Source organism: Ursus arctos, unplaced genomic scaffold (genome assembly GCF_023065955.2).
Source record: "Ursus arctos isolate Adak ecotype North America unplaced genomic scaffold, UrsArc2.0 scaffold_26, whole genome shotgun sequence".
NCBI classification, from domain to species: Eukaryota; Metazoa; Chordata; class Mammalia; order Carnivora; family Ursidae; genus Ursus; species Ursus arctos.
The window spans coordinates 40,346,699-40,374,289 of NW_026622941.1; the positions used below are offsets into that span (position 1 = coordinate 40,346,699).

The 27,591-nt window shown below is 42.0% G+C and overlaps 1 protein-coding gene across 3 annotated transcripts; it reads right to left on the reverse strand.

Annotated features, from left to right (window-relative positions):
• RACGAP1 (Rac GTPase activating protein 1) lies at positions 1-27,322 on the reverse strand. Of its 3 annotated transcripts, none has more exons than XM_057319054.1 (17): positions 27,204-27,322; positions 20,498-20,582; positions 14,491-14,693; positions 13,346-13,482; positions 12,314-12,383; positions 9,694-9,747; positions 8,966-9,046; positions 8,203-8,320; positions 7,510-7,640; positions 6,675-6,839; positions 5,384-5,479; positions 4,935-5,133; positions 3,086-3,191; positions 2,778-2,910; positions 2,522-2,657; positions 1,468-1,576; positions 1-1,139 (listed from the first exon to the last, which is right to left on the reverse strand). In XM_057319054.1, the coding sequence occupies exons 2-17, from the start codon at positions 20,580-20,582 to the stop codon at positions 1,064-1,066; spliced, it is 1,899 nt and encodes a 632-aa protein (XP_057175037.1). In that variant the 5' UTR covers positions 27,204-27,322; the 3' UTR covers positions 1-1,063. The 3 variants fall into 3 exon arrangements, with proteins under 3 accessions (XP_057175037.1, XP_026357698.1, XP_057175038.1); XM_026501913.4 differs by having other exon boundaries at positions 20,498-20,586; positions 27,204-27,321; XM_057319055.1 differs by lacking the exon at positions 27,204-27,322 and adding an exon at positions 14,964-15,062 and having other exon boundaries at positions 20,498-20,585.
• Positions 27,323-27,591: the final 269 nt, after the last annotated feature.

Below are 27,591 nucleotides of genomic sequence, written 5' to 3' on the forward strand. Positions count from 1 at the left end.
TTCTGAAAAAACAATTTACTTTTTTTCCAAATATTATTCTAAATATGTGTTTTACAGACAAAGGTCACTATGGGTCAAAAGCATTCTACAGAAGAGAGCATTTTCATAGACATTGGAAATAATTTTAATAAAAGAAAAAGTTCATATTTATCTAGATGTGGCTATGTTCCATAGGAAGAGTTTAGCAACCAAAGTGCAAAGACAAAATGACTGTGACTTTTCTTGCCACACAAAATATTGACAATCTCCCCATAGGGCCTACTCTTAATTGTGAACTGGGGCCCCAAATAGACGGCATATGACCTTTAGAAGTAGGGCTCCAATGGACAAGGGGACAGCAGGCTCAAGCATCAGCACGAATTCAGCTGAAATACAAACTGGCTTTGACCCCAACCAACCCCGAAGTCCAGCCAGAGGCCCATCGGGTGCAATATCACTTTTACAAGGTTGTGCCACTTAACACTATTAAACCTACTCAATCCGAATGAAAGCTAAGCACACCCCCATCACTAGTTCTGTCCTCGTCCTATCCCATCTTTATGAAAGCTCCACGTTACAGTTTAGCTCCTACTGGGGGAAGGGGACCTCCAAGTTCTCAGAAGGAGCCATCCTAAATCTCCTGCCCAACCTTTCTTTACCCTGCCCGCCCACCTCCCACCCTGAGACAAGTCAGTCTCACCAAAGAGGTACAGCTTCTGTCATTGTCTCACGGAAATTAGTTCTAAATAACACCAGAGAAAGATCAGTCCATGAGCAGCATTTGGCTTTAAGCCAGAGGGATGTGCCGCCCTTGGCCGCCCCACCCCCCAAATCACAATGAATTCCGAATTCTCCCTTCTACCGCCGTACAGAGCTCCCATCTAAAAGTTCCCAACAACGACAGCACAAGGTGTTGATATTACATTCCTTGAGGAGAAAGAGAGGGAGATATATATAGTTTTAATAAAACCCCCATGCACAATTAAACTTGATTAAAAGCCTGGAGAATGCTAAAAGTGGTAATGAGTACAGGTGCGCCCTTCCTCGCCGTCGTAAACGCTGGCAAGTAACAGGACACGGGACTTCACTTGAGCATTGGAGAAGCAAAAAAGTTGCCTTGTCGTCCTAGGTTGGTGGCAGACTTGCTTTTGCTCCCAAATCTACAGAGAATGAACCAAAAAAGTATTCTATGAAAAGAAGGTAAAAAAATAACCAACTCTAACGTTACTTGACATTACCAGCTACAAACAGGAAACCCTCAACAACTACCCTGCAAACTACTCTTTGGTCACGTGAGATGAGAGAGGGGAAACAAAACCTTTAGACCCTTTCCAAAAAGGGGTCGTTATGGCTCCAGATTAGCTTTTAATGGCTAGCTGCTAGCTTAAGGCCTCATTCAATTTTCCCTTCAATAAGCTTCGGAATGCTGGAAGAGAGGTCTCGGGAAAGAGTCCTTTTTCAGTTCCCAAGCCGGCCAGTCCCACATACCTGGGCGTGTTCTTGGTGAGGGTGGAGCGCACTCTCTGCGACAGGGAACTAGACGAAGGCGTCTTGAGAAGCTGATGCTCAGGAGTGGTCACGGGTCCCAGTAAACTCACTTCAAAGTTAAGACATATTTTTAAAGGAAGGGCAAAAAGGCAAGCACCCTTGTGGGTGGCCAGTTCTAAGTTGAACACCCCATGAAGCCCTTAAGAGCTAAGGTTAGAGACGCAAGCAAAGTCACAGCGATCAGTTTGGCCATCATCTGTGACAGGCAGTCTATCATTGGAACTACGCAGGCAACTGCTCGATGAACAGTTGACATTCGCTGCCTGATTTAGGCCATTCGCAAACTCCAACACTCACAGATCTAATGTCTGACCACTCGATTCTTACCTACATTAGAAAAAACAACGTTCTTTCTTAAAAAGGATCTTGCAAAAATGAGAGGTCAAGTCTCCAACACCAGTAAAGTCGGAAGAAACCAACCTCCGACATTTCTGCTGGCAATACAAATTGGCAAAAGCCTTTAAGAAATCAAATTGGTGAAACATAAAAATGTCCAAGCCCTTTAATTCAGCGATTCCCACTCCTGGGAATTTAACATTAGGGGAAACAGAGGTGTATATACATATAATGCTGACGGCAGCACTATTTAATAACTACGAAAACTAAAAAGTAACATCAATTCCCAATAGAACATGTTAAGTAAATTACAGTTTACAACCATAAAAATGGTAAAATTATATAGTAACAGAAAGAGTTCTCACAATATGCTAAGTGAAATAAGATCAAATTATCTCTGAATTGTTACTATATTTCTAAAATATCCATATATTATATAAGGAAAAGAAGGAGAACCATGTTCCATAAAAGTGAAAAAACAAGTCAGAATGGTAGAACTGTACAGATTTTCTTTTAATGTAAGAATCCTCATAATGAATTTAATTTTTATTGAAGAATATGAATTCCAAACAGCTCTAGCAAAGGCAGGGGGAGGGTACATGGCCAAAAAACCAGAGAGGGAGTCAGGTCCCTTAAGGAAACACAACTCGGGCCTTACCTTTAATATCTGGTGTCTGTGGCGTTGAAAAGGCATTTGAGTTTTCAATCACATGCATGGGGTCAATGTTCTCTTGTTCCACCATCATGAACTGACTCCAGTATTCCAGGGGCAGGGAAAGCAGGCGCTCTACCACCTAAACAGCCACCGAACAGGTTAGCACACTTCCAAAGCTCGGGCCTTACTTCTCACCACTCTCTCATGTTATCCCGTCACACGGGTTTATATATGTTATAGATATAGTGCACTTGCCTACCTTGGGCTGACGCTTGATGTCCTGTAACATTACCACTGGATCTGGATTGGGCACAGCATGGGCAACGATGGTAGGCCCAAAGACTTTAGCCAGATTGGCCACATCCATTTTAGTGTTTGGGCTCTGAGCCACTCTAAGCAAGAGAACATTCAATTAGAAGACTTGCTCTCCCGCTTAAACACAGACCAAAATATAAGATCTACCAGAAAACAATTCACCCTTCACGTTCCCTCCCTAACACCCAACCCACGTTCTGTTCCCCGTGGCAAATTCCCAAACTCCCAGGAGGAAGTTTCTGCTGTAGTCACCTCTGCAGGTGAATCATGAGGAAAGCCAGTGTGTCTCTGTTGGCCTGGGGCAGTTCACCGACAGCCTGGTACATGGCAGCTATGCTGTTGTCCTCATCTGTGATTTCTGTAAATGAAAAGAAAACACCAAGAGGCCTAGACTTCTTTCCCCTGACAGCGTGCTTCCAAGTGATCGACCACAAAGTCTCATCTATACAGTAAGCGCCTGAAACTTCTGATTAGGTTCATGACTGCATCAAACTCCGGTTTCATTAACAAGCAGGACACTGGCCAACAGCTCAATATTAGAAATCAGAACCCTTAAAAAAAACTCGGCTCCCGCAGTTAGGGAAGGCAGCTAGCAACCCGTGTGCTGGGAAGGCAGGCACACAGCTGCAGTGACAATTACCAAGGTGTTCGTTTATAAACCCTGGTCAGGGGCCTACTATGGACCTGGTACTATTCCAAGTGCTCAGGTAAAGCAGAATTAAACAAAGACCTTGCCTCATGGAACTTACATTCTATTGGAGGAGTTAGTCAAAAAGCAGGTATCTATCAGGCAGTGCTATTTAGTAGAAGCTAGAAAGTAATGGGAGCGGTCATTTTGGACAAGATGATCAGGAAAGGTGTTTCTGAGGACAAGATACCCAAAAAGAAACCTGAAAGTAACAAAGGAGCAAATCATGCAAATACATTCCAGGCTGAGACAATAACAAATGCAAGAAGAGGGGAGTAGGCGTGGTTAGGTGCTAAGAACGGCAAGCATGCCAGCGTAACGGGAGAAGAAAGAAAGAAGGGAAGGGTGTTGAGAGAAATGATGCTAGGGACGTAACCAGGAGCCAGATCCTACAGGTGGGTTCTTTGGGGCCATGTGAAGGACTGTGGATTTTATTCTGAGAGCACTGGGAAGTCACTGGAGAATACTAAGGACGGAAGAGACATCATCTAGAACGGATAAAGAAGATGTGGTATACATATCCACAATGGAATATTATGCAGCCATCAAAAAAAGAAATCTTGCCATTTGCAATGACGTGGATGGAACTAGAGGGTATTGTGCTGAGAGAAATAAATCAGAGAAAGACAACTAGCATATGATCTCACTGATACATGGAATTTGAGAAACAAGGCAGAGGATCCTAGGGGAAGAGAGGAAAAAATGAAACAAGAAACCAGAGACGGAGACAAACCATAAGTGACTCTTAATCTCAGGAAACAAACTGAGGATTGCTGGAGGGGAGGGGGTGGAGGGAGAGGGTGGCTGGGTGATGGACACTGGGGACGGTATGTGCTATGGTGAGCGCTGTGAATTGTGTAAGACTGATGAATCACAGACCTGTACCCCTGAAACAAATAATACATTATATGGTAATAAAAAAAAAAAAAAGAAGAGACATCATCTAATTTAAATTTTAGAAGGACCCCTCTAGATACTGTTTGAGGATCACAGTGTAGAGGGACCTAGAATAGAAAGAGGAAAATTAGCAGGTTCTTTTCTCACTCCGGGATGAGAGATGTCAAGAGTGGTAGCAGTAGGAGTGGCAAATTTCAATTTTAAGATAAATTTTACAAGACCTTTGCTGACAAGATTTGTCAATGGATTAAATGTGGTGTGGGGAAAAGGAATCAAAGATGGCTCCAAGTTCAAAAGGACAGCCTCAAACTTGACCAAAAACAACAAAAAACCCCGAGTTAGTAGCCTATACAGTTTGACAGGAAGAGGACGGGCACAAGAACACGGATATAGTTATTCTCCCATCAGAGCGTGTGTCATCCACAACGTTGCACGCACTGGACCGGGCGGTACACGAAGAGCCAAAAATTCCCGCCCCTGGGGGACTCACATTCTAGTTTTAAGATCTGCTCTTACCTGCTGCCTCCATGAAAGTCTTGTTTAGCCGGAAGGTCAGAAGGGGTTCTTTGAGGTTTCGGAGGAAGTCCTTCAGGAGGCTACAGATAGCGTGGATATCATCCACTTTGCTGAGGAGGGGTACTGTTTTCACTCTGAGGAATTTCTCTTTCAGCTCTTTTACTGTCCGGTCACAGCCGGAGATCCGGTACAGGCCTGTCTATTACCAAGGTGACACTTTCAGTTAAGAAGTCCTAAATTAACACAATAACAAATTCATGCTCTCTGAAGGTAGACTTTTTTTTTTTTTTGAGAGTGCAGGGCAGAGGGAGAGAGAGAATCTTAAGCAGATTCCACATCCGACTCGGAGACTGACACAGGCTCGATCTCACAGATGACCTGAGCTGGTATCAGGAGTTGGTCACTTAACTAACCGAGCCACCCAGGCACCCCTGAAGGTTGACTCTTACCTCAGTCAGCCCTCTCTGCTCAATCTCATTTACGCAATGGACAACAATGGAGGGGATCATTGGAGAAGTCTGGGACACATAATCTGCCAGCATTCCCTGGAAAGGGAGAGTTTTAAATTATTATTTATACCACTTAGACCAGCAAATCAAGACGAGTAGGAAAAACCATCTTCAAACTAATACTAAGGCTGGGACATCATGTTTACTTGTAAATTCCTACTCCCAAAAGCATATATTAGAACAGAGACTCTCAGCTATATTTTTCCTACAACCACTACAGGACTGATTTAGGGTCACATATACCACACTCGTGCATGAACAAGTAATAAGACCACTAGCTACAACTCTGCCCCCACTTGTCCTCTACTCAAGGGCCTCAGAAAGCAAGCAATAATGAGATTACAGGTACGGCCTTTAATGTGAACTAATTTATTATTCTAAAAAAGAAAACTTTCTTTACCCTTTAATTATTCTTAAGTAAGAAAAATTATTTAACACAACTCACAGTTGATCAGGACACAAACCTATCTGTAGGGGAGAATTCCATGGTTCTCTATCAGAGTAGAGAAAATTTGTAACCAATCACGTACACGAATAAGAACCGTTAAGATTAAAGAAAAGCAACATTTGATTTGCTAGGGGCTGGGCAGCAGCATAATCGTTTTGTTTTGAATCTTGTTAATGTTGTTCATACAAAAATAATTTCTTAATAGATTGAATCAGTTTTTAGAAATAAGGACTCTAATCTTAATAGCTTAATATGGGATACCTCTAACATAAGAGGAAGTACATTCACAGATGAAATTACATGATGGCTGGTATTTGTTTCAAGATAATTCACTGGACAGGGCCAGGAGGAGGACATGCGGGTACTGATAAATCGAGATTGGACATGAACTAGTAATCACAGATGTTGAGAGATAGGAACCAGGGGTTAGGTATCGTAATCTCTCTACTTCTGTATATGTTTGGATTTTATAAAATAGGAATAGGATGTGGAGGGGAAGGAAGAGAAGAGGAGGAAAGGAAGGGGGAGGGAGGAAGAAGGAAGGAGAGAAGGAAAGGGAGGGAGGGAGGATGAGTAGGGAAGAAGGGAGAGGGTGGAACGAGGGAAGGAAAGTCTGGTGTAGAAAAGTTACCAAATAAACTCAAGCAGGACTCGGCTACAAGTTAAGATTTGATCATTTCTCTTCATCATTCGTGGGAAAAACTATCTTAGGGTAAAAACTGACATTAAGCTTTGAAAAAGCTAAAGAAGCCATAACACAAGGATGACCCCCACAGGTCCTACCTCTCCAATCTTGACAGGTGTTCCTATCAGAGTAGGAATGCAGGGAAGAGGACAGCGGTCCCGACATTCTGGGTGAGAGACCACACGACAGTCTCGACACTTCAGAGACAGCTTGCCAAACTTTATCCGCTTTCCACATGGAACACAAGACTCAGGTTTAATAACCTGGGGATGAAAGAGGACGGAAATAACAGAGTGGTCTGAATTAGAAAATTACCATCATCAACAACCAACATTTATTAAGCACTTAGTATGTGCCAAACAACCTCCTAATCCCTTTACACATACTTGTGTAATTCTCACAATAATCCTGTAACGTAGGTTTTGTTCTTTAAGCTAAGGACACAGAAGCCAAAAGAGGCCGTGTAATTTGCATCATAAGGTCATCCAGCTGGAAGCGGGCAGCGTACAGTAGCGGAAAGAACCTGGTGATGAGGAGTCACAAAATCGCCATGTTAACACTGCCACTGACTGTCCTGTGGCCCAAACAAGGCAGTTAACTCTTCGGAGCCTCAGGTTGCTTGGGTTTTTATGAGGAAATCCAATGGGACAAAGGCAAAGTCTGCTATATTCAAGCTTACTATGTAAATATGTATCACTAAAAAGCATCAACAACTGCTTCTGAAAAGCTGCTTTAACGTAATGTTACTCACAGAATGGAAAGCTAGACACCCTCTGTAACCAGTAGTTAGCCCTGAAGAGTGGAACCGAAAGAAGGAGATCTGACATTTAACTTTCTAACACTAAGTTATTTAAATCTGTTCCTGGTATCTATTACTTTCACAATCAAAAAATTCAGTGTGCCCAAAAGAAGAAAGAGAGATCACAGATCTACCGTCTTAGAGACAAAGTCATGCAGGCGCATCCCTCCATTACTCTGTGGAGTGCCAGAACTCTCTGTCTCAGTCCTTGGCTCCAGCTGTCTGTTGCTCAAGGTGGAGTCGCTGTTCCAAGGTTGTAAAGTACCTAGAAAACAAGCAACTTTAAGCTTTTTAATTTTTTGTTCCTTCTGAATTTTAATCCCGACTTTCATATAACTGGTAGACAACCGGTAATTTGTAACCATAATCAGAAGTGACTACAATGGCTATGCAGAAAAATCATTTCAAGAATAATGAGTTATGGGGCACCTGGGTGGCTTAGTCAGTTGAGCATCCGACTCCGGGTTTCGGCTCAGGTCAGGTTCTCATGGGTCATGGGATCAAGCCCCGCTTGATCCCAAGTTCCACGCTCATCAGGGCATCTGCCTGAAGGTCCTCTCCCTCTGCTCCTCCCCCCCCCACTCTCTCACAAATAAATAAATAAATCTTTAAAAAAAAAAAAAGGAATAACATATTATGTGTGAGTGGCGTCGGCCAGGCTAGCAATCCAAAGGTAGAGAATGGCACGGTGCTCCGGCCGTCAGCAAGGGGCAGCAGAAAACTACCCACAATATCCAATCCCTGCCTCAAAGGGCTCTAAAAAGCCAAGTCTCCCCAAATTCTACCAGTTGTTTTACACAGGCAGTATAGCTACAAAGCTAACGGACCTGTTTTCCTTCGGCTTCTCGTCCAGTATGGCACAGTCTCAATTGTGGACACAGCTTCAATGGGCCCACCATCATTGGGAACAGTCACTGTAGTTTTTGCAACTATGGATTCATTCCCCTGAAACAAAAGTAGAAATGAGGGAAGGACAAACATGTGAATCTAATTTCCCCTCTACTATAGGGTAATTTTGCAGTGGCTGAAAATTTCCTGAATCTTGGTCAGGACTTGCAGCCCCAGCTCAAAAACACTCAGATGAAACCTCATCCTTTAGAACAGAAATATAGGTCACAGAGGCATATATACAAGAAACTAAGAATCAAATACAAAGCTGACGGTTTACTCAATCAGAGTGATTTCATTCATATGGATGATAAGGACCCTGTTATGACAGAGAAAAACTCACCAAATCTCTCTCTCAAAATAACGTTGCAGCGTTGACTCAGGATTCTATTTATTTTATTTTATTTTATTTTATTTTATTTTATTTTATTTTATTTTATTTATTTTATTTTGACGGAGACAAAGCAAGCACAAGCAGGGGGTGGGGCAGAAGGGGAGGGAGAGGACAGGGAGATTCCCCACCGAGCAAGGAGCCCAACTCGGGGCTTGACCCCGGACCCCGAGATTGTGACCTGAGCCAAAGTCAAATGCTTAACCGACAAAGTCACCCAGGTGCCCCTTGACTCAGAATTCTTAATGGTTGGGGCCACTAACCTCTGATGTGTTTCACAACCACAATTCTCTTGGCCTGACTATTCTTACCTGGTCTACTGTGGAGCCAATGGAACGAGTCTTCTTTACAGGTCCAGGGGGACCATCGACGAACTGTCGGCTACTAGAGCGCTGGAAAGGAGACAAAGACCAAGGAGTTCAGTGCCAAACAGAAGATCTGAAGCACAGAAGATAAAACTTTTCCATTAGACAACTTGGGTGCAAGTCCTAGGTACCAGTGCTATGGTAAATAACAACATGCTCTCTCTCATTCTATTTCCACATGAAGCTTAAGTTGTACCAACACAAAAATGCCCTCAGTGCCCTGAAAGAAACAATTTAGATGACAGCACCAGAAAAAGTAGAGCTGCAATCCTATCTAAGGACATGCAGTCTTTGGAAACATATTAAGTACCGTAAACAAGCACACACACAGACAGAGCTCTGCATATCCCACTATACACACATTTCATCTGAACAGTATATTAGAGTACTGAAGTCCTGCATAAAAATTCCCATGGCAGCTCAAAACAAACTCAAGTATACCCTCTTCCACTCCTTGAATGAACTGAGGCAGCCAGAACAGTGAAACAGGACAGGATTCTGTCCTGAGTGACTACTTCGAGGAGGGTCCATACAGCCCCCCAGCAGGAATTCATTTGCATTAGGTGTTTAACAATGTCAGGAATGCTGTATCATGGGAAAATTTCTAGAGAAAACTCCTTTATTGTAATTTTGTAACAACAACAACAACAAAAACTAAACAAAACCATACGTACCCTCTTTTCTCTCTTCTTCAGTTTGAAAGTCTTTACCAAAGAAGAATCCCAATCCTGTTGACAATTACATTGTATTAATTTCTTTCTGTGGTTAGGGCTCCCCTAAACCCCGTGCAAATAAATTCAGAGAACTTTAAAGGCTTTTTGAGTTAGACTGCCTAACTTACAATTCGGAGAGAGGGGGAAGGGAGGGTCTCAAGTGCCGGAGCTATAGAGCTATGGTAAGTTAACTTGCTTTCTTCCCAAAATTGAAGCTCTTATAATAGAGTCAGAAGTCAATACCACAGAGGCAAGAAAAGGTTAGAGAATCAGCTTCTGTCGTGATTATCTCCAGTGCCTGGTCCTTTATTTCTGACTATTCCTGTAGTTAGTTGTGGAACTCACAGACTCTCAGGCACTAGAGTGATCGGGTTCGATGTCCTTCTCACTCTTAAGGGACTGCAGTCTAATCAAACGTTCTGTACAATGTAGCCACTTAAAAAGTTGTAGTTCGGGTTTTACATTTCTCAAACATCCATCTTCCTTGAGCCCCAACAAAGACATTCACCACTGAAGAATTATATGTTTTACCATGCTCTAGTTTCACTTCACTTATTTTAACCATTTACATTCATGAGACTTCCTTACTCCTGATAATCCCTGAAATCACAAAACCCAGAAACAGTAGTACAGAGCCAATGGTAGCTTAGCTAAGTGAAATCTAATCGCTCCAACTCCTGGTCAAGTAATTTAATTTAGCTCCTGATTATTTGGTTCAGTGTGGATTACAACAGATACACCATAAGTAGGTCCAGCTCCAAAATCAGCTATTGATATGTTCTAGTTTTATAATATATCCCAGACCTATTCATATCATCCCTTATTTCAAAAAGGTGACACCTATTATTTATATCTATAAAATAGCAATGATTTCTCCCAAAACTGATTTGGGACAGAACGCTCCTAGCCCACATTAACAAGTAGTCATCACTTGTTTCACTACCAGAAAACTAGCCACGAGTAACCTCCTGATTTATTGCTTTGTTTGTTAGCTTTCAGCCAGTAAAACAGGAAAGATACACAAACCAATAAACCACCAGTCTCTGAACATCAAAGACTGAAATATCGGGAGATGACCTTCTATGCAGAAACACCACTGTAAGTTAAGAAAAGGGTGCTACCCCACAAAGCAGGGTGACAAAGAGTTTAAGCCAGTTAACCATTGTGGAACAAAGCATGACAGAGTGCCTGGAAACTTTGTCAGTCTTCAGGCTGAAGTTCCAGAGCGCTGCTTTCCTTCTAATTGTGAAGTACGACTAAGTTTTCTTCAAGAACCAATCTAATTCTGAAATAAGGCACAAGTCTATTCTCTCCAAGGGCAGCAAATAAACCCTGCCTGGGTAGAATCTTGCTAATTTTTTTTTATTGCTAGCTGGGACTTTTTAATAAGCCACGATACAGTCAATTAGCACATGTAGTTCACAGATCCGTTAAATAAATTTAACCTCATACCAAATCCTGAGTTCTATATTCTCACTTCCAGAAACTAAATATATAAGCCAGTCTCTTATGGCCTGTGTGGATTTTTATTTTAAATTGCTAGCTCATGGGGCGCCTGGGTGGCTCAGTCGTTAAGTGTCTGCCTTCGGCTCAGGTTATGATCTCAGGATCCTGGGATCAAGCCCCGCATTGGGCTCCCTGCTCAAGCGCGAGTTTGCTTCCCCCCCTCCCCCTCCCCCTCCTTGTGTTCCCTCTCTTGCTGTCTCTCTCTCTGTCAAATAAATAAATAAAATCTTGAAAAAAAAAAAAATTGCTAGCTCAGGGACGCCCGAGTGGTGCAGTTGGTTAAGCGTCTGACTCTTGGTTTTAGCTAAGGTCATGATCTCAGGATCCTGAGATCGAGCCCCACTGCGTCCGGCTCCACGCTCAGTGGAGTCTGCATAAAGACACTTTCTCGGGGTGCCTGGGTGGCTCAGTGGTTAAGTGTCTGCCTTCAGCTCAGGGCGTGATCCCAGCGTGCTGGGATCAAGCCCCACATCGGGCTCTCTGCTCTGCTGAGAGCCTGCTTCTTCCTCTCCCACTCCCCCTCTTGTGTTCCCTCTCTCGCTGGCTGTCTCACTCTCTGTCAAATAAATAAATAAAATCTTTAAAAAAAAATAGAAAAGAAAAAAGAGGAGAACCACGACACCTTAAAAAAAAAAAAGACACTTCTCCCTCTCCCTCCCCCGCACTGTGCGCTCTCTGTGTCTCTCATAAATAGTCTTTAAATAAATTAGTTAATAAAATAAAATGCTAGCTCAGAATCTGTAACACATCAACTAATAAAACAGTAATAAAGGGGAGGCGCCTGGATGGCTCAGTCGGTTAAGTGTCTGCCTTCAGCTCAGGTCATGATCCCACGGTCCTGGGATCGAGCCCCACATCGGGCTCCCTGCTCAGCAGAGAGCCTGCTTTTCCCTCTGTCTGCTGCTCCCCCTGCTTGTGCTCTCTCTCTCTCTGTCAAATAAATAAATAAAAATCTTAAAAAAAAAACAAAACAAAACAGTAATAAAGGAATTCCAGAAGAGAGAACAGGAGAGAGATTCCTGAGGGAGAAGAGGTAAGAAAAATAGACAATTCTCAGAGATCAAACGTTTATTACCAGAGATTCGTCAGTCTTGTCAAAGCTGATATCAGATAAAATGGAACCAGATTCGTCAATAGTTGACAACCTAGGTGAGAGAAACAACACAGTATTAGATACAGAAGACTCTGGAAAGTGAAATGCATGAACGCCCAGATGAGTCACAGTGGTCAGGTAACACGAGCAATTCCATAGCAGTGCCTTCCTAGGGAGACAATTACAAGTTCAAAGCCTAGTCGTGGTGGCCGCTTGCTATGGTTTCCATGGGAGAGCATGGCTGTGCACGCGTGAGGACACACGCAGCACAGCTGCTTTTTCGGCAAAGACCTCACAGCAGCAGTTGAAAGTTACAGTCAGGAGCATGGGTGCTACTCCCTGCTGAGAAGGCTACTAAAAATGCACAGGCTGAAGGAAGAGTGAAGTTTAATCTGATCCCAATTGTGGTTGCTTTCTACAAGAAGGAGTATCACCCAGCATTAGCTTTTGAAGAAATTAAGCCCATATAACTCCTCAGTGATAAAGATTCCCCATAAAACAACCAGGCAACAAAATAAATAGCTCTAAGAGTGCTGACCTTTCCCTACGTATTGTATTGGGGGTGTTCAATTCAAGGCCTGGGTGAGACTCTTTTAAATAGTGATGCAGGGGACCCAAAGTTATTGTCTGGTCTTGGCTCACAGAAGGCCTTTGAAACCAGAAGAGCCGCAAGAGCTCTCTGGAGAGTAAACACTGAAAGTACTGCTGAACTGCCACTTTCACCTTTCGTTTTCTTAGCAATGAGCGGGATCAGTTCTTGATGTGTAATTTAGCACCAACATCAAAATTTTACCCACGGTGAAACAACATCCTAAGGAAAGATCAAACACAAAAGAAGATAAAAGAAATTGGGAGGCCCTTGTGCCTTTATTTCCCACCCACCCTTCCTCCCAAGTCTTTTTCTGCTTTATTCAGCACACATTCCAGAAACAGTCTATTTGAGAGTTCGGATAACAAGAACTTCTGACGGCGGCGCTGCTCGTGATCAGATAACAGCAGATGCGGTTTCCCCACCTTTTGCCCCCAGCATTGCCGCTGGACGGCTGGCCTCTGTTGAGAAAAGCCAGGGCTGATTTCTGCTCCTCGCTTAGCTGAATGCTGCCAGATGTGTCACACATGAGCATCTCCCGAATCAGCTGAATCTGCCTTTCCTGCAGACCAAAGCAGAGTAAAACATCCTAACTAACCAGGAGAGAAAGCTTCACCTCAAATTTATGGGACAGGCAGACCAGAAGACATTAAAATACAGCATTATGCAAATGAGCCTTCAGGAAGGCTGCTACACCGATAGCATATTAATTCACATCAAGCCCAGATTGTGTCTCTGATTTCTGACTGGTAAAATGAACTCCATCCAGAATAGTGGGCTTTCTGCTACAAGACTTTTGGGTCAAGCTGCTAATCCAAGACAGTACTGCAAAATGAAGAGTCCCAAAATAGATTTCGCATAGCAAAAACAATTTAGTGTCATTTTATCAGGACAATTATTGGCTTCCTCTATGGATCAAAGCAGCCACCCACCTTTCTAAATGGTGGAGCAAAATGCATTAAAATGGATACAAAGCTGTGACACACTGGAACCAGTCAATTTGAGCTTACTGAGGCATTTAACACTGTACCAAGATGGATTAGTGCCTCCTCGAAAAGGCTTTCCTTTGTACCATGACCCACGCTGGTACATCAAAATGATAGTGTTCCACGTTAGTCACACTGCTCAACATACATCGAGCCCCTTACCCTGAATTAGGAGCAGTAATGATGCAAAACCTTAGACTTGTCTTGCCTGTATCAATAACAAAGTACTAGCTATTGACAAAAGGATGAGGATATTCTGGGTGGCATGAGAGACAGCCAACGTCTTGTGACAGAGCAAGCATGCTAGGCATTCCCTGCCTAATTATTTAAATTCTCATCTGAAATCTATTAAGTCATAGTTCCAAGTCTAAAGAGAAAAAAAAATTTAAATTTCAGCCTATGCTGAACAGGATTCCTACGATGCAATTTCGGTTCCAGTCAAGGCCAACTTGTCAATGGACGGGTTGCTTTTAGTTCTTTAACGTGGAAGAAGAAACTGAGTATAGCTGGCAGGTGGAAACATGACCAGATGATGCTGCCCCTCCCCCCATGGCCACAGTTCCGGCGTAGAGAACAATACACACCAGCTTCTCGCAGTCGGCCTCGGCTCGCTGTCTCCGTTTGATCTCGACATCCACCTGGTTGCGTGCGTGCTTCAGTTTAACACCCAGCGCGCTGCGCTCGGTCTCGGCTTTCATCAAAAGATCCTTGTACTTCCCCAGCTCGTGGTCTGTTCTCTGCCACTTTTTACGGAAATCTTCAAAGTCCTTTGCCAATTGGATGAATTCTAAGGAAAGGGGGAAACTTCAATAATTGGAGCAAACACAGTCCTAATGTTCTAACAATTGAGTCCTCTAGTTAGTTTTCCTCCAAATATATAATTAAGGGACCAGCTAAACTCGGGGCAAAGCCAGCTGAAAATAACCAGGAGACGACCCTGGATATATGTTCATCACCCTGCACGACAGCTTTGTGGAGAGCAATTCCGGTTTCGATAGGCCACTCACTTTGGCTTAGCCAGTGGCATCTGCTACGGAATAAGGAACTCATTAGTCACCTGGCTCCAGATGTAATACCAACACTGGAAGCTCCTGAACAGAAGGCAATCAAAGAGGGATACCTCTGGGGCAGCTGTCACGCACCAGGACAGTTACAGCTATAAAACAAAAACAGCCTCCTTTAGAGTCACGCATTGCTGTGCCAGAGAGACGTTAAACAGCAAATTCAAATATAACTGCTATAATATGCTCCAGTAGATGTAGATTAATATTATAGATGTCTAGGCCTGCAATTCCATTCAACTATATAATTATACAAATATTGATTTGAAAGTAAAGAGCCAATTTGCTTGTGCTGTTTAACACTGCCCTGAAGGGTGTATAAACATTTCAGCGGGAAAGACACAGTAAGAACAGATCATACTAACTTCGGGTGAGTCACCGATGGCGGAATGTGGACTCTTTCCACGTGTCTGCAGAGAGTGCATCACTTCCAAGGCAGTGCCTCAAAGCATGATGACCCTGGTGGCGTTCACACTTGCCACCTGCTATTGGCAAAGACTGTTCTACAGTGCCTTCCTATTTTCTCGTTACCCTCGATCTATCTCTAGGCATCACTCCCCACCACCTCCACGGAGGAAGTTCCCAAGGTGTACATCTGCTGCTGGCCAAACTAACCCAGTTTACAGCTGAAACTAGGCCACAGGCACACAAAGCTAGCCGATTCTTGGGTAGTAAGGGCACTTTTCCTAATTGAATTTAACCTGAGAACACAGAAGCAATGAATAGAGTGCCCTTTTCAGTCTTAATAATTTGAATTTCAAACTTACAAATTAGGATGCCAATTCAATCTGGAGAAAGCAAGTCTTATGTATAAGGACACTTCAGTTTGTAACAAATAACAGGTTTCAGCAGAACAGGATATTATGACCTAGTTACCTTAGACGATGCAACTATCAAAAATAAATATATATACACACACATACATACACACAGATATATATACGGCTGCAATTCAAATAGCTTTAAATAGTATGTTCGTTTTGTTAAGTTTAGAACACATAACTAAATTTTTTCCTTCTTAATTTAAAGAAAAAGAAAATACATCCTTTTGCCAATTAAACTATTTCAACAATGCAGATTCACAAAAATTTTTTTTAAAGAGCTGGTTCTTAGCCATGTTCACTCTGGCAATTCATCAAGTACCCCACTTAGGATTCGTGTACTTTTCTGATGTATGTAATGGTACTTCGATTTCAAAAATATAAAACACAAGAAATATACTTTTCAACTACACGTCTAAAAACTTTCTAGCTCCACACTGTGGTCAATTAAATGTTTCTAAATATAGTGCCACATACACACTCAAATATCTACTGAATTGAAAAACTATTTTGAGAATGAACAAGATTTCCATTGGACCTAATTTTGCTCATTTGTTCTTTAGGACACTCCTTTAAAAAAAAAAAGATTCTTTAAATTTATTTGAGAGAGAGAGAGAGCAGAAGTGGGGGGGAGGGACAGAAGGAGAGGGAGAAGCAGACTCCCTGCTGAGTAGGGAGCCTGATGTGGGGGTCCATCCCAGGATCCTGAGATCATGACCTGAGCCACCCAAGCGCCCCAGGGACATACTTGATAAATCTTATTAAATTTGGGGTTTAATCCCTATTAATTGTTAATTGGCATATAAGTCTATCTGAACTGGACGATGGAACTCAAATCAAATAAAGTATCAGTTCATCTCCAGGACAGTTCCTATTTTAATAGTATGGATGATTCAACTTGGTTTATATTAGACCAAACCAGAACATTTGCATACCTAAGATATTACTTAGGTACAATTCTGTTATGAAGTTTGCTAGGATGGGTCAAAACGGCACATTAGATCACAGATCAGGAAAAATTCTGATACTGGAGATCAAAAAACATGGCATTTTTTGGGTCAGTTTGTGAATCACAATTCCAACTTGGTACCAGCCCCCTTCATGAAGTACATACACGTTCAAAAGATTTATTAACTTCAAATTACTTCCCTTAAAAAGTTATGTATATATTAAACTATAAAATGAATCTATCAAAAAGCAATTAAGGGAAATTTCCTGAAAACAAATTGAGGATAATCTCTGATTCATTAAAAACAAAACAAAACAGGATTTGGTTCATAGTTCAGCAAATAGATTAAAACCATCCCAGAGGGGCGCCTGGGTGGCACAGCGGTTAAGCGCCTGCCTTCGGCTCAGGGCGTGATCCCGGCGTTATGGGATCGAGCCCCACATCAGGCTCCTCCACTGTGAGCCTGCTTCTTCCTCTCCCACTCCCCCTGCTTGTGTTCCCTCTCTCGCTGGCTGTCTCTATCTCTGTCAAATAAATAAATAAAATCTTTAAAAAAAAAACAAAAACCATCCCAGAGATCTTGTTTTCTCAGCTCACTCCTCCTGGGGCCTTTGCATAGGCTCTTCCCTTTGTTTTCCCCACCACTCTCTAAGCTTCTTAAGGACAAGGGCGCTGTGTCTCTTTTATCTCCAGTGCCTTATAGCACACAGTAGGCACTTACATATTCATTGAACAAATAAATGAAGAATTGCTCTTTATTTTCTTTTTATTTTTTTTTAAGATTTTATTTATTTATTTGACAGAGAGAGACAGCCAGCGAGAGAGGGAACACAAGCAGGGAGAGTGGGAGAGGAAGAAGCAGGCTCATAGCGGAGGAGCCTGATGTGGGGCTCGATCCCGGAACGCCAGGATCACGCCCTGAGCTGAAGGCAGACGCTCAACAACGGAGCCACCCAGGCGCCCCGTGAATTGCTCTTTAGATCAAATTTAAACTCCAGGCATCCAAGCCCACCTCACCAGTCTATTCAAACTTACCTCCCACCACTACACAATACCCTTTCTTGTCCCCGCTCCCAGAACAGACCCATGCTTATTTCTGCCTTCTCCCTTGTGATCAAGCTGTGTACTCCAAACAGAATGCTCTACCTACACTCTTCTTTATGTATCCATTCTTCTAGTCCCATCTGTTCTATGAATCCTTTCCTAATCTGTTTGTTCCACATTACGTTTTTCTATACTTCCCAAAAGCATATATCTTGACACTGTAATCTTCTGTTTCATAAGAAACCTATCTCTGAAACTTAAATACCATAATCTTCTTGAAGATAGGCACCAAGTCATATACACTGTAGTATCACCTACTGTATACAGCATAACACAAACCTAGCATTGTGTCGGCACACAACAGGTACCTGATAAAAATTAAGTTATATTTATTCCCAATTTACACACCAAGGGCATAAAAAATATTCAGGCAGCTCACAATAAGAATAGAAGATAAAAACAATGTAGACTGGGGAAATCAAAGGTAAGTAGGTTATTAAAGTCATTTTATTTGAATATTAACCTTCACTCTGATCTTTCAGGAACCTTGGGCTTAGCTAAAAACAACAAGATGAACAAACCTATACAAAAAGGAGAGAGAAGAATGAAGTAACTGACGGAAGACAAGAATAAGAAGTCAGGATACTTAATCATGGGAGGAATTCCTAGGATCAAAGAAGAGGACAGAGACTGAGATGGTTGTAGAAAGGAGATTCTAGAGTCTAGAAAACATGAAGCCACTCTATTTCCTCAAAAGCCAACATTCCAAGTTAGGGATCTGGAGAGGGAGGCAAAACAAACCTCTATTTTATAACAGGAATCAATGGGAAGATAGAAATGTGTTTATAAAGCAAGGATACTTGTAAAAATAGATATCTATTTTTTTTGGCATAATTATTCCAAAGTATTTTCACAACTAACTAGTATCTTGTTTTTATCCCCAAACACTCACAGCACTCCCTCAAAGATAAAGACATTTGAATTCCTATTTTACAGATGGAGAAATAGACACAGAAATAAGTTGAAAGCCTGTACTAGTTATTGAGACTCCAAACCTCAGATTCCTCCCTCTGCCCCCACATCCTGTTGGCTGCCTCCTCGTAGAAATCTTATCACAGTCTCTTCTACCCATTTCCCCTGACTTCCGTCTTCATAAACACCATTCCAGCTAGGGCTCCTTCTGCCTCTGCCCTGAACCACGGCAAGCACGTCCTCATCGGTCTCCCAGCATCCCCCTCTGCCAGGGTCATCTTCCAAAAGCTCTGCTCTGATTATGCCACTCCCCCCTTACTCCTACTCCCCTCAAGCCCCACACTCGCTTGCCTCTACCCTAAATGCCCTCTTTCGTCTGTGTCTGTTGGGATCTCGCCCCACATCTACGGCTCCACCTACTTTTGTCCATGAGCGCATTTAGTCATCCCTTCCCCTCAACTCAACATGTGCTAGAAGCTGTTTTAGGTTCTTGCTAAATATTTGCTGAATGAGCCTGAATTTTAAGATCTCTTATCCAATACTCTTCCCCACTGGGCTCCAAAGTAATCCATCTGAGATGATGTGACCTCAAAGAGAAGCCTAATTAGTATGCCATCATGGTTACTGAGCTGGTATCAGATGATAGGGTCATGCAACAGCTATTAAGAGAAAATAGAATATTGTTTTAAAAGGCCTGTAAATGGATAAGAGCTATTAAAAACATCAAATTAAAGGAAATGCTGAATGGCATAAGCAGGACACCATACTAAGTACTGTGAAGATCTTAAAAAAAAAAAAAAAAAAGTTGGAGACACAGTTCTTCCATTACTTTTATACCAGAGGCTGACTTAAGAGCAATGATTACTAAATTAGGTATTAATGAAAATCTGAAATGGAAGACGATGGCAACCCAAAGAAAAGCTGATAAAAAATAATAATTCCTTAGATTACTTAAGTCAGGGCCATCAGCCCCCCTCCTTCTTCACTAATCTACTTCCCAGACCACCATTCTATCACCACCTCCTTCTTCTCCCCAGCTCTCTACCCAATTTCTTACTAAGAATCAAATACATGAGGGGGGCGCCTGGGTAGCGCAGTCCTTAAGCGTCTGCCTTCAGCTCAGGGCGTGATCCCGGCGTTCCAGGATCGAGTCCCACATCGGGCTCCTCGGGTGGGAGCCTGCCTCTTCCTCTCCCTCTCCCCTGCTGTGTTCCCTGTCTCGCTGGCTGTCTCTCTGTCACATAAATAAATAAAATCTTTAAAAAAAAAAAAAGAATCAAATACATGAAATAGATGAAAGCAGATGAATAGTCCCTTCTTCAAAAAGAAATTATGACGTTTTTCTCCTCTTCAACTGAAAATGTATAGCACAGAGGGAAAGCCCAGGATAAAAAATATAGACAACCACCACTCTAAAGAAAGAAGCAACATCCTTGGAACTTCAGATTTTACCCAGTTCTTGGTACGAACGTGAATTGGCAACTAATGCCAAATAGTCAATGGAAAGAGAATCTTGATAATGAAAGCAATCTGGGTGCACCCACTTAAGAACAACTATAGAAAAAAGTGACCAGTTAGAATGAGTGTCCATTAAGCTTTGAGCATGGATAAGTGACCGTCATTTTCTTTTTAGGAAGCCCAAATGAAAAACAATTTTAAGATTGGAATACACTTCAGCTTTGCAGAAAACCCAAATCTGAAAACTGTTTTTTCTCCTCATGCAGGCCAGCTCAGGATGACTTACGGAGTTCATTTCCTTCACTGAGAATCTCCACCCGGCGTACAAGCTGCTCAAACAGATTCCGCAAATTCAGCATCGTCGTATCCATCTTTCTGCCAAGAAATCAAATATACATTAGGGGTCCTGCCTTCTCCCCCAGACAAAAGATTCAGCAGCAATCCCACACAGCCATCAGTGACTAACATCTGGACTCTTCCATTTGTAAGCTACCATTATAAGGATCTCAAGCCAACGATCAGTGTTTTGTACTATCTTTATTACAAAAACAAAGTTGGAATGTTTAACACTCATTTGAAAATCAGAAAAGCATTTCAGACCTCCAAATATAACACACCCTTCCTGCCTACGTCTTTTCCTCCACTCTGCAATCACTCTGGAGCTGTGAGGAAAGCAATTAAGGACAAGCATGTCAGCTGATTACGAGGTGACCAACTATAAAATGTGGCTCTTAGTCTATTGATTAATATAATGCTTTTGCCACTTTAACCCTTCTGGACTTTGAAGACCTCCAGCACAACTTGAAAGGTTTATTTTTAATTTCATTTTTAGCTAGTACCCTTATTGCAACTGCCTTTTAAAATGCAGCACATGGTCAGCACATTTCCTACCAACGGCACAGATGACGTCACACGAGTGATTAAGTGAGGAAATCGCCAGCTCAGCAGCACAAGAATTATTTCTGTAATGCAGGGCTCTCTGCTGGACTGTGTGCAGGGACTATGTCTAATAAATTTATACTAAGTATAGGCAAAGGATTATGTTGTACCACATTCTGGCATCAAGGAGACAATACACCACCTTCACAGTTAGAAGGGCAAAGGAAAAAAATCATTTGCTACTGTGTTCTGTATAGTGAATTTCTGGCTTCATATTTCCCCCCAAGACCTGCTGATATCACAGCAAAAACGGTGTCCTTACCGACAGTTCTGTTCTGAATAGACTTTAACTGGAAACACTTTGAGGAAATAAGATCTTCATTTAACAGTCAAGAAAAAAAGACATCAACTGGACGTTACAAAAATTATCAAGGAAATGAAACAAAAAATAAATTTCATTTGAAAATTGAATGTCCTTAGAAATACCATTAAAGGATTCTTGTGTTTCTCCAAATCACCCTTCGACATTCTAGTCTAGGCCCTTATTTCATGCATCTAAATAAAATTTTAAGAACTCTTTTATGGGGGCGCCAGGGTGGCTCAGTTGGTTGAACATCTGCCTTGGGCTGAGGGCATGATCCCAGGGTCCTGGGATGGAGCCCTGTGTCTGGCTCCCTGCTCAGCTGGGAGCCTGCTTCTCCCTCTCCCTCTGCCTGCAGCTCTGCCTGCTTGTGCTCTCGCTCTGTCAAAAATAGATAAATAAATAAATAAATAAATAAATAAATAAATAAATTCTTTAGGAAAAAAAAAGAAAAGAAATAACTCTTTTATGAAGGTTTAGTGATTTTACAATGTTTATAAGATTGTACCATAACCTATGAGGATAGAACAGAGTTAAAAAAAAAACAACCGAAACCCACGAAGGACAAAGGAATATATAAACATAAAATATTATCTACTAAATGCTACAAGAGTTATTCATTTGTACTCAAACGATGATTGGTCTAATAGCCAAAAACCTTTCAATTCTAAGCTTGGAGGCAACGTATACCTGAATCAGGGCCGGAAACCAAGATTTTCAAATGGCAATGTATCTGTTCCAAGCTACATAATCACAGCGAGCTGCTAAGCAACCAGACTAACAAATTTATTACAAAGATCTTTCTCTAAACTAAGAACAAAACTAAAAGAATAGCATTAAAACCGGCAGGAAGAGATCTGGAAGTTGTGGAGATGCCCGTGGATTTAAGAGTATGACAAAACAGGCACATACACCCAAATGCTATAGGGCAGGAGCAGGGCACTAAGTAGTTTATTCAAATAATGGTTTCCTTTGGCTCCAGTAAAAATGGGAAGAGACTGATCCGTTTTAATGTAGGGCACTGATTTCCATTATCTCAGCAGTCATCTATACATTCTGAGACTCTAAGACTGTGAGCTCCGCACATAGGAAAACTTCTAACTGCCCAAGAATGCAGAAAAAGGAAGATTTCACAGTGCAACTAGAGTATTAAAAACTGGTTGTTAAAAAAAAAAAAAATCAGAAGGTTTGATGTTTTAAATGACAATACAACAACCTGATTCTTTGTCCCCTTTAAAAGAAATTCTCACATTTCCTCAAGTTCCTCTAGCCCACTATTCTTCTCGCCTATGTTCTTTGTGCAAACCACTCCCTAGAGTGAGGGTTGTGGGGAGGTACGGTCTTGAAAACACAACCAGATGCCTAAAAAGACTAAAGACACAGAGAACCTACCTGGGGACATCTGCTCATTGTAGTAACGGTTTATCTCATACAACTACCTCCATCGACATTATTGTCCAAACATGATGCCTGGTACCCAGGAGGCAGATGTCTAACTGAACTCCCAGTGCTCTGCTATAAAACAACAGAGGGTAACCCTCAACTCTCAGACCATCAGAGTCTCCAGATTTAGAGTTTTACGAAGGGTTTATGGATTTTTTTCTATTCTTCCCTCTCAACACCAGATATTCCCTAAAATTCAATCCTGCAGAGTGTCCTGGGAAAATCTTTCGAAGAACTTATCAAAACCATCCTCTCCAGATGATAGCCCATCCCACTCCAGCCTCTCTCCTAACTGCAGTCCTGTAGGTCTTAATTTGCTTAGGATGCCCTGGAGGGGAAGCTTGATTCTGAGCCTTCGCTCTATCCTTCCCCATCATATATATTAGCAACTACTCTACCCACTGACCTACTCTACCAACTCCCAATTTTGATTTCCTTATCATTCACTCAGTTCCAAACCTCAGAATCACCGTAAGTTCCTCTCTTTCTGACAAGTATCATCATCATACCTGTGGACTTTTCTCTCATGTTCTCTACCCAACCCCTAATCACTTGGCAGGCGGTCATCATTCACTTCAACTGACCTTTCCCCCACTGCTTTGCTCAGTTGGCACTCAGACACATACACCTTGCCCTCTACTTTAACTTTACCACATTTCTACCCTATATCCCAGGCAGACTGTATATGTGAGAGGAGAAACGTTACCTTTGGCGCTATTGTATTATACACACTCAATATTTAAAAATAAATATTTGATAGGGGTGCCTGACTGGCTCAGTCAGGGTCTTACTCTTGATCTCAGGGTCATGGGTGGGAGCCCCACGTTGGGCATAGAATTTACTAAATAAATAAATGATAAATGGAAACCAGAGAACACATACACACACCCATGAGTCTATTGTTAAAAGAATTTCCATTCTATCTGAACTTCAATGTGTAATAAAGATGAAAACTGAAACAACAGTTTAAAAAAGGTGTGGCTTGGACAGAAGCCCTGCGATAAAGTTTTAGTTCTTCTATTTGCTAGTATAACCTGGGGTAAGTCGAATTCTGAGACTCATTTATAAGCGGGAACAATAACACTTGGCCCATTTACCTCACAGGATAGCATCAATACACGTAGGTAAAAGTTTTATAATGTATAAATTGAACCTTACTATAGGGTATTATAGGGGGTATGACATTTTTTTTGTTTCTTGTTTTGGCCTGATAATTGTTATTTACATCCTACCCCAGTGATTACCAAATCATAGCTGGAACCCAGACCAAGAGAATGGAGAAGATAGCAAAATTTGACCAGGTCTAGGCTCTTCAGCAAGCTGTCTTACATGAGGCTTGTAGCATCTGAAAATAGCTTTTCCTCTAACACAGGTTTACTTAGGGTAATCCAAAAACGGCACTAGCAAAATATAATCCTCTTCTCTTTATATGCCAGGGGACCATGTATTTTTATTAATGTTCTATAGAAGTGACATTCGGGAATTATTTATAGATGACAAAAATATCTTTCTGCATCAGTACTAACTCTGATATCTCAGCCAAATTGTAACTCAAAAAGCTAAAATTTACTCATCCTATTCAATGTCAATTAAAAATGGTCTTAATTTTCCTGTTGGGTCACATTTTCACCCACATGAACACTCTTTATTTCTCCCCCTTTATTATTTAGTTCCATAGCTAGGAGATACACTAATGTGAAAGGAAACAAAAACAAAGTCATATTGTAGTACATTGCTCTGCAGCTGTAAAACAGCTGTCACTTTTCACTACCGAGGCCGCTGCCTTTTGGGAAAGCTGAAATGATCCCTGTGTGTAGCAAGGAAATCAGTTTGCGGAGCACTTTAAACAAAAAGGTGCTAGAGAATCTCAGTTGTTATTGATGAGAAGCCCCAGAGGTGGAGAAGTCACTATGTTACAGCCTCCCAATCTGTGAGTATCCCTGAGGGAGCAATTTCACATCACCAGGAAAGAGTCTCAGCTTGATGTGATTGCTTTGAGTCCCCAATTTAATTTCAATCACCCAGCCAAGAGACAGACATCGTCCTTCAGAATAACAGACTATTACAGATCTTAACTGCAGAGTATCCTGGGAAAAGGCTCTATCCTCTTCTTCCTCCTAGAAACAACATTATTAAGAGATCTATACATCACGTTTTAGAAGCATCAAGGGTGTTAAATATTGTAAGACAAAGCAATGGAAGGTTGTCTGAGTTTTCCAGGAAAGAGTTTTAATGAAAAACATTCTCACAAACATTACTCAATCTGGAGATTCCCAAGAATTCAGCAATACAGGTTTTCCACTGCCAAAGAAAACCATCTCCTGAGACAGTCTCAATACTACAAGATTCTTTCATATGAAAGCATTTCAGAGCAATTCTTTTTCCTAAACGTCCAGCTTCTGCTTTACTCTATCAGAAGCCTCTATACACCTAGCAGACAGAAGGAATATCTTGAAACCAAATGTTCTTATGAACAAATAAATTGCAGAAAGAGTAAAAAGAATGTTCTCAGTCCAATGTGAATGAAGACTAAAATAAAAAGAGGAGTTGAATTATTATTTCTTGGAAAATTATTACCAGTTTAGTATACTAAGGTCTCTTTTTTTCCTTCTTATCCTGCGGGGTTCCATTCTTCAGGGTCTAGTGTCTTATCAATTCACTAAAGCATTCCTTAACAATTTCAGTCCAAAATTATCTCTATTATCAATAATATTCATTTGGCAGATATAAACCATTGCTTCAACTGTGAATTTAAAAAAAATTAATGCTTTTTAATAGTGAAACAAAAACCTCACCACCCTAAACAATTATATGCATCTCCTTATCTAATCTTTGGCCTCTATATACTTATATCTCATAATATTGCAACCATAGATTGATACAATGTTGTGTTTTGCTTTTCTCCACCATGTTTCCATTAAGTTACAAGAAGTTGATTAACAATTATTTAACCATTCTCTTCTTTGGATATTAATGTAATTTTCAGTTTTTCAGTTACATCTATGGAATTTTTTGTATGGTCACTCCCTCACCTCCTTCAGGGATTTATTCAAATGTCATTTTCTCATTAAGGTCTTTCCTAACTACCCAATTTTCAATTCCAGCCTTTACCCTCAACACTTCTCTGCTTTATTTTCCTCCAAAACACTTACCTTCATCTAACATACTTACATATTAACTTATTTGTTTATTGTCTGCCTCCCCAACAGCTTAAATTCTAAGAATGCACGGATTTTTGTCTGTTGTGTTCACTGCTGAGCCCCTGTACTCAGAATAGGGCCTGACATTTGGCAAATGATCAATATACATTCACTGAATGAATGAACTGAACATCACTGTGAACAGGTTTTTTTCTTTAGGTGGCTGTATTCCTTAGAGTAGATTTCCAAGGCTGGGATTACTCTATCGGAAGGTAAAAACCTCTAATAGCTCTTGATAAATATTGCCAAACTATTTTCTAAAAGGGCTATACGAATGTACAGTATACTCAATAGTGTAGAGGCCTACTAGATTCACCTCAGTTATCTTAAGTTCTATCAGCCCAAAAAAAGTGCAAGCTCCTTTAAGGCTAAATAAGATTGTACTGTACTTATATTATGCACTGATTAAATATCTGTTGAATGATTAAGCTATAGGAAAGGCGCCTTCTCTAAACACTTTCAATAACTCGAAAAGCTCACCCCACACATTCAAGGGAATGATAATGACATTTCTTAAAAAAGAAAAAAAAAAGGGGGCTTATCTTCTCACCCACCCCACATTGCTCAACACTCCCTCCGCCTACGAACGAAATTCAGTGAAGAGAAACGTACGTGAAATTGTAAAAGTAAGGCCTCGTTTTTCCTAAGGCTAAGAATTAGAATGGGACGGGCAAGATGTCATTGCCTCGGCCGGCCTACCTGGATACACACAGCCCACAAGGGAGAGAGGCTGCCCTTCAAGCCGCCCCGGCCTCTCAAATACCAGGGCTTCTCCCTTCCAAAACGCCTTGCTCTTCCAAAGAGAATGGGGGTATTACCCCACCCACTCCCAAACTCTGTATTTAAGTGAAAGTCACTTCTTGGGGGTGGTTCCTGCCCTGTTCAAGCCACCACCTCAAGAAGACGCCCCCAGCTTTCCGCAAAGCACAGCTAGGAGAAAGAAGCCCTCCACTCCCAGCCACCGCCCATTCGGGCCGCTGCCTCCCCCGGCCCGAGGAGAGCCCCACAGCAGGGGCTGTAGGTGGCGGTCTTCTCCCTGAATCCGCGGTGGCCACGGCTCACCACCTCGGACACTCTCCCTCCTACCACACACCCAGAGTCAGACGCACCTGTTCTCGCAGCCCCTAGCGCCCACCTGGCCGGGTCCGCCTGGCCCCACTTGGGCCGCCTTCCACTTACTTCCCTCCGCGCCTCACCCAACGGCAGAGGGGCGACGCGCCTCCAGCTCGGGTTTGAAATCCTGCACCAACCAATCACAGAGAAATTTATTCCTCCCGCGCTATCCCTCTACGCTGCGACGCACGTATCAGCGCCACGGGGTGGAGGGGGCGGGGCCAGAACCAGGCATGCGCATACTTATGAAACGACGCCAAAGGTAGCCATTTTGACTAAGGTCAGCAGATGGGCGGGGGCGTTGTTTGTTTTTAGGGTCCCCCGCCCCAGATCCCTTTTCTGAAGCCGTTCAGGATACCATGTTGACTAAGGGCAAGTGATACT

Coding starts and splice junctions, on each gene's coding strand:
- RACGAP1 (XM_057319054.1), bottom strand. CDS start 20,582: ATGGATACGACGATGCTGAATTTGCGGAATCTGTTTGAGCAGCTTGTA. Junction 8,321..8,965: donor TTGGCTCCACAGTAGACCAG/GTAAGAATAGTC, acceptor CTTTTGTTTCAG/GGGAATGAATCCATAGTTGC. Junction 1,577..2,521: donor ACAGACACCAGATATTAAAG/GTAAGGCCCGAG, acceptor TTAACTTTGAAG/TGAGTTTACTGGGACCCGTG.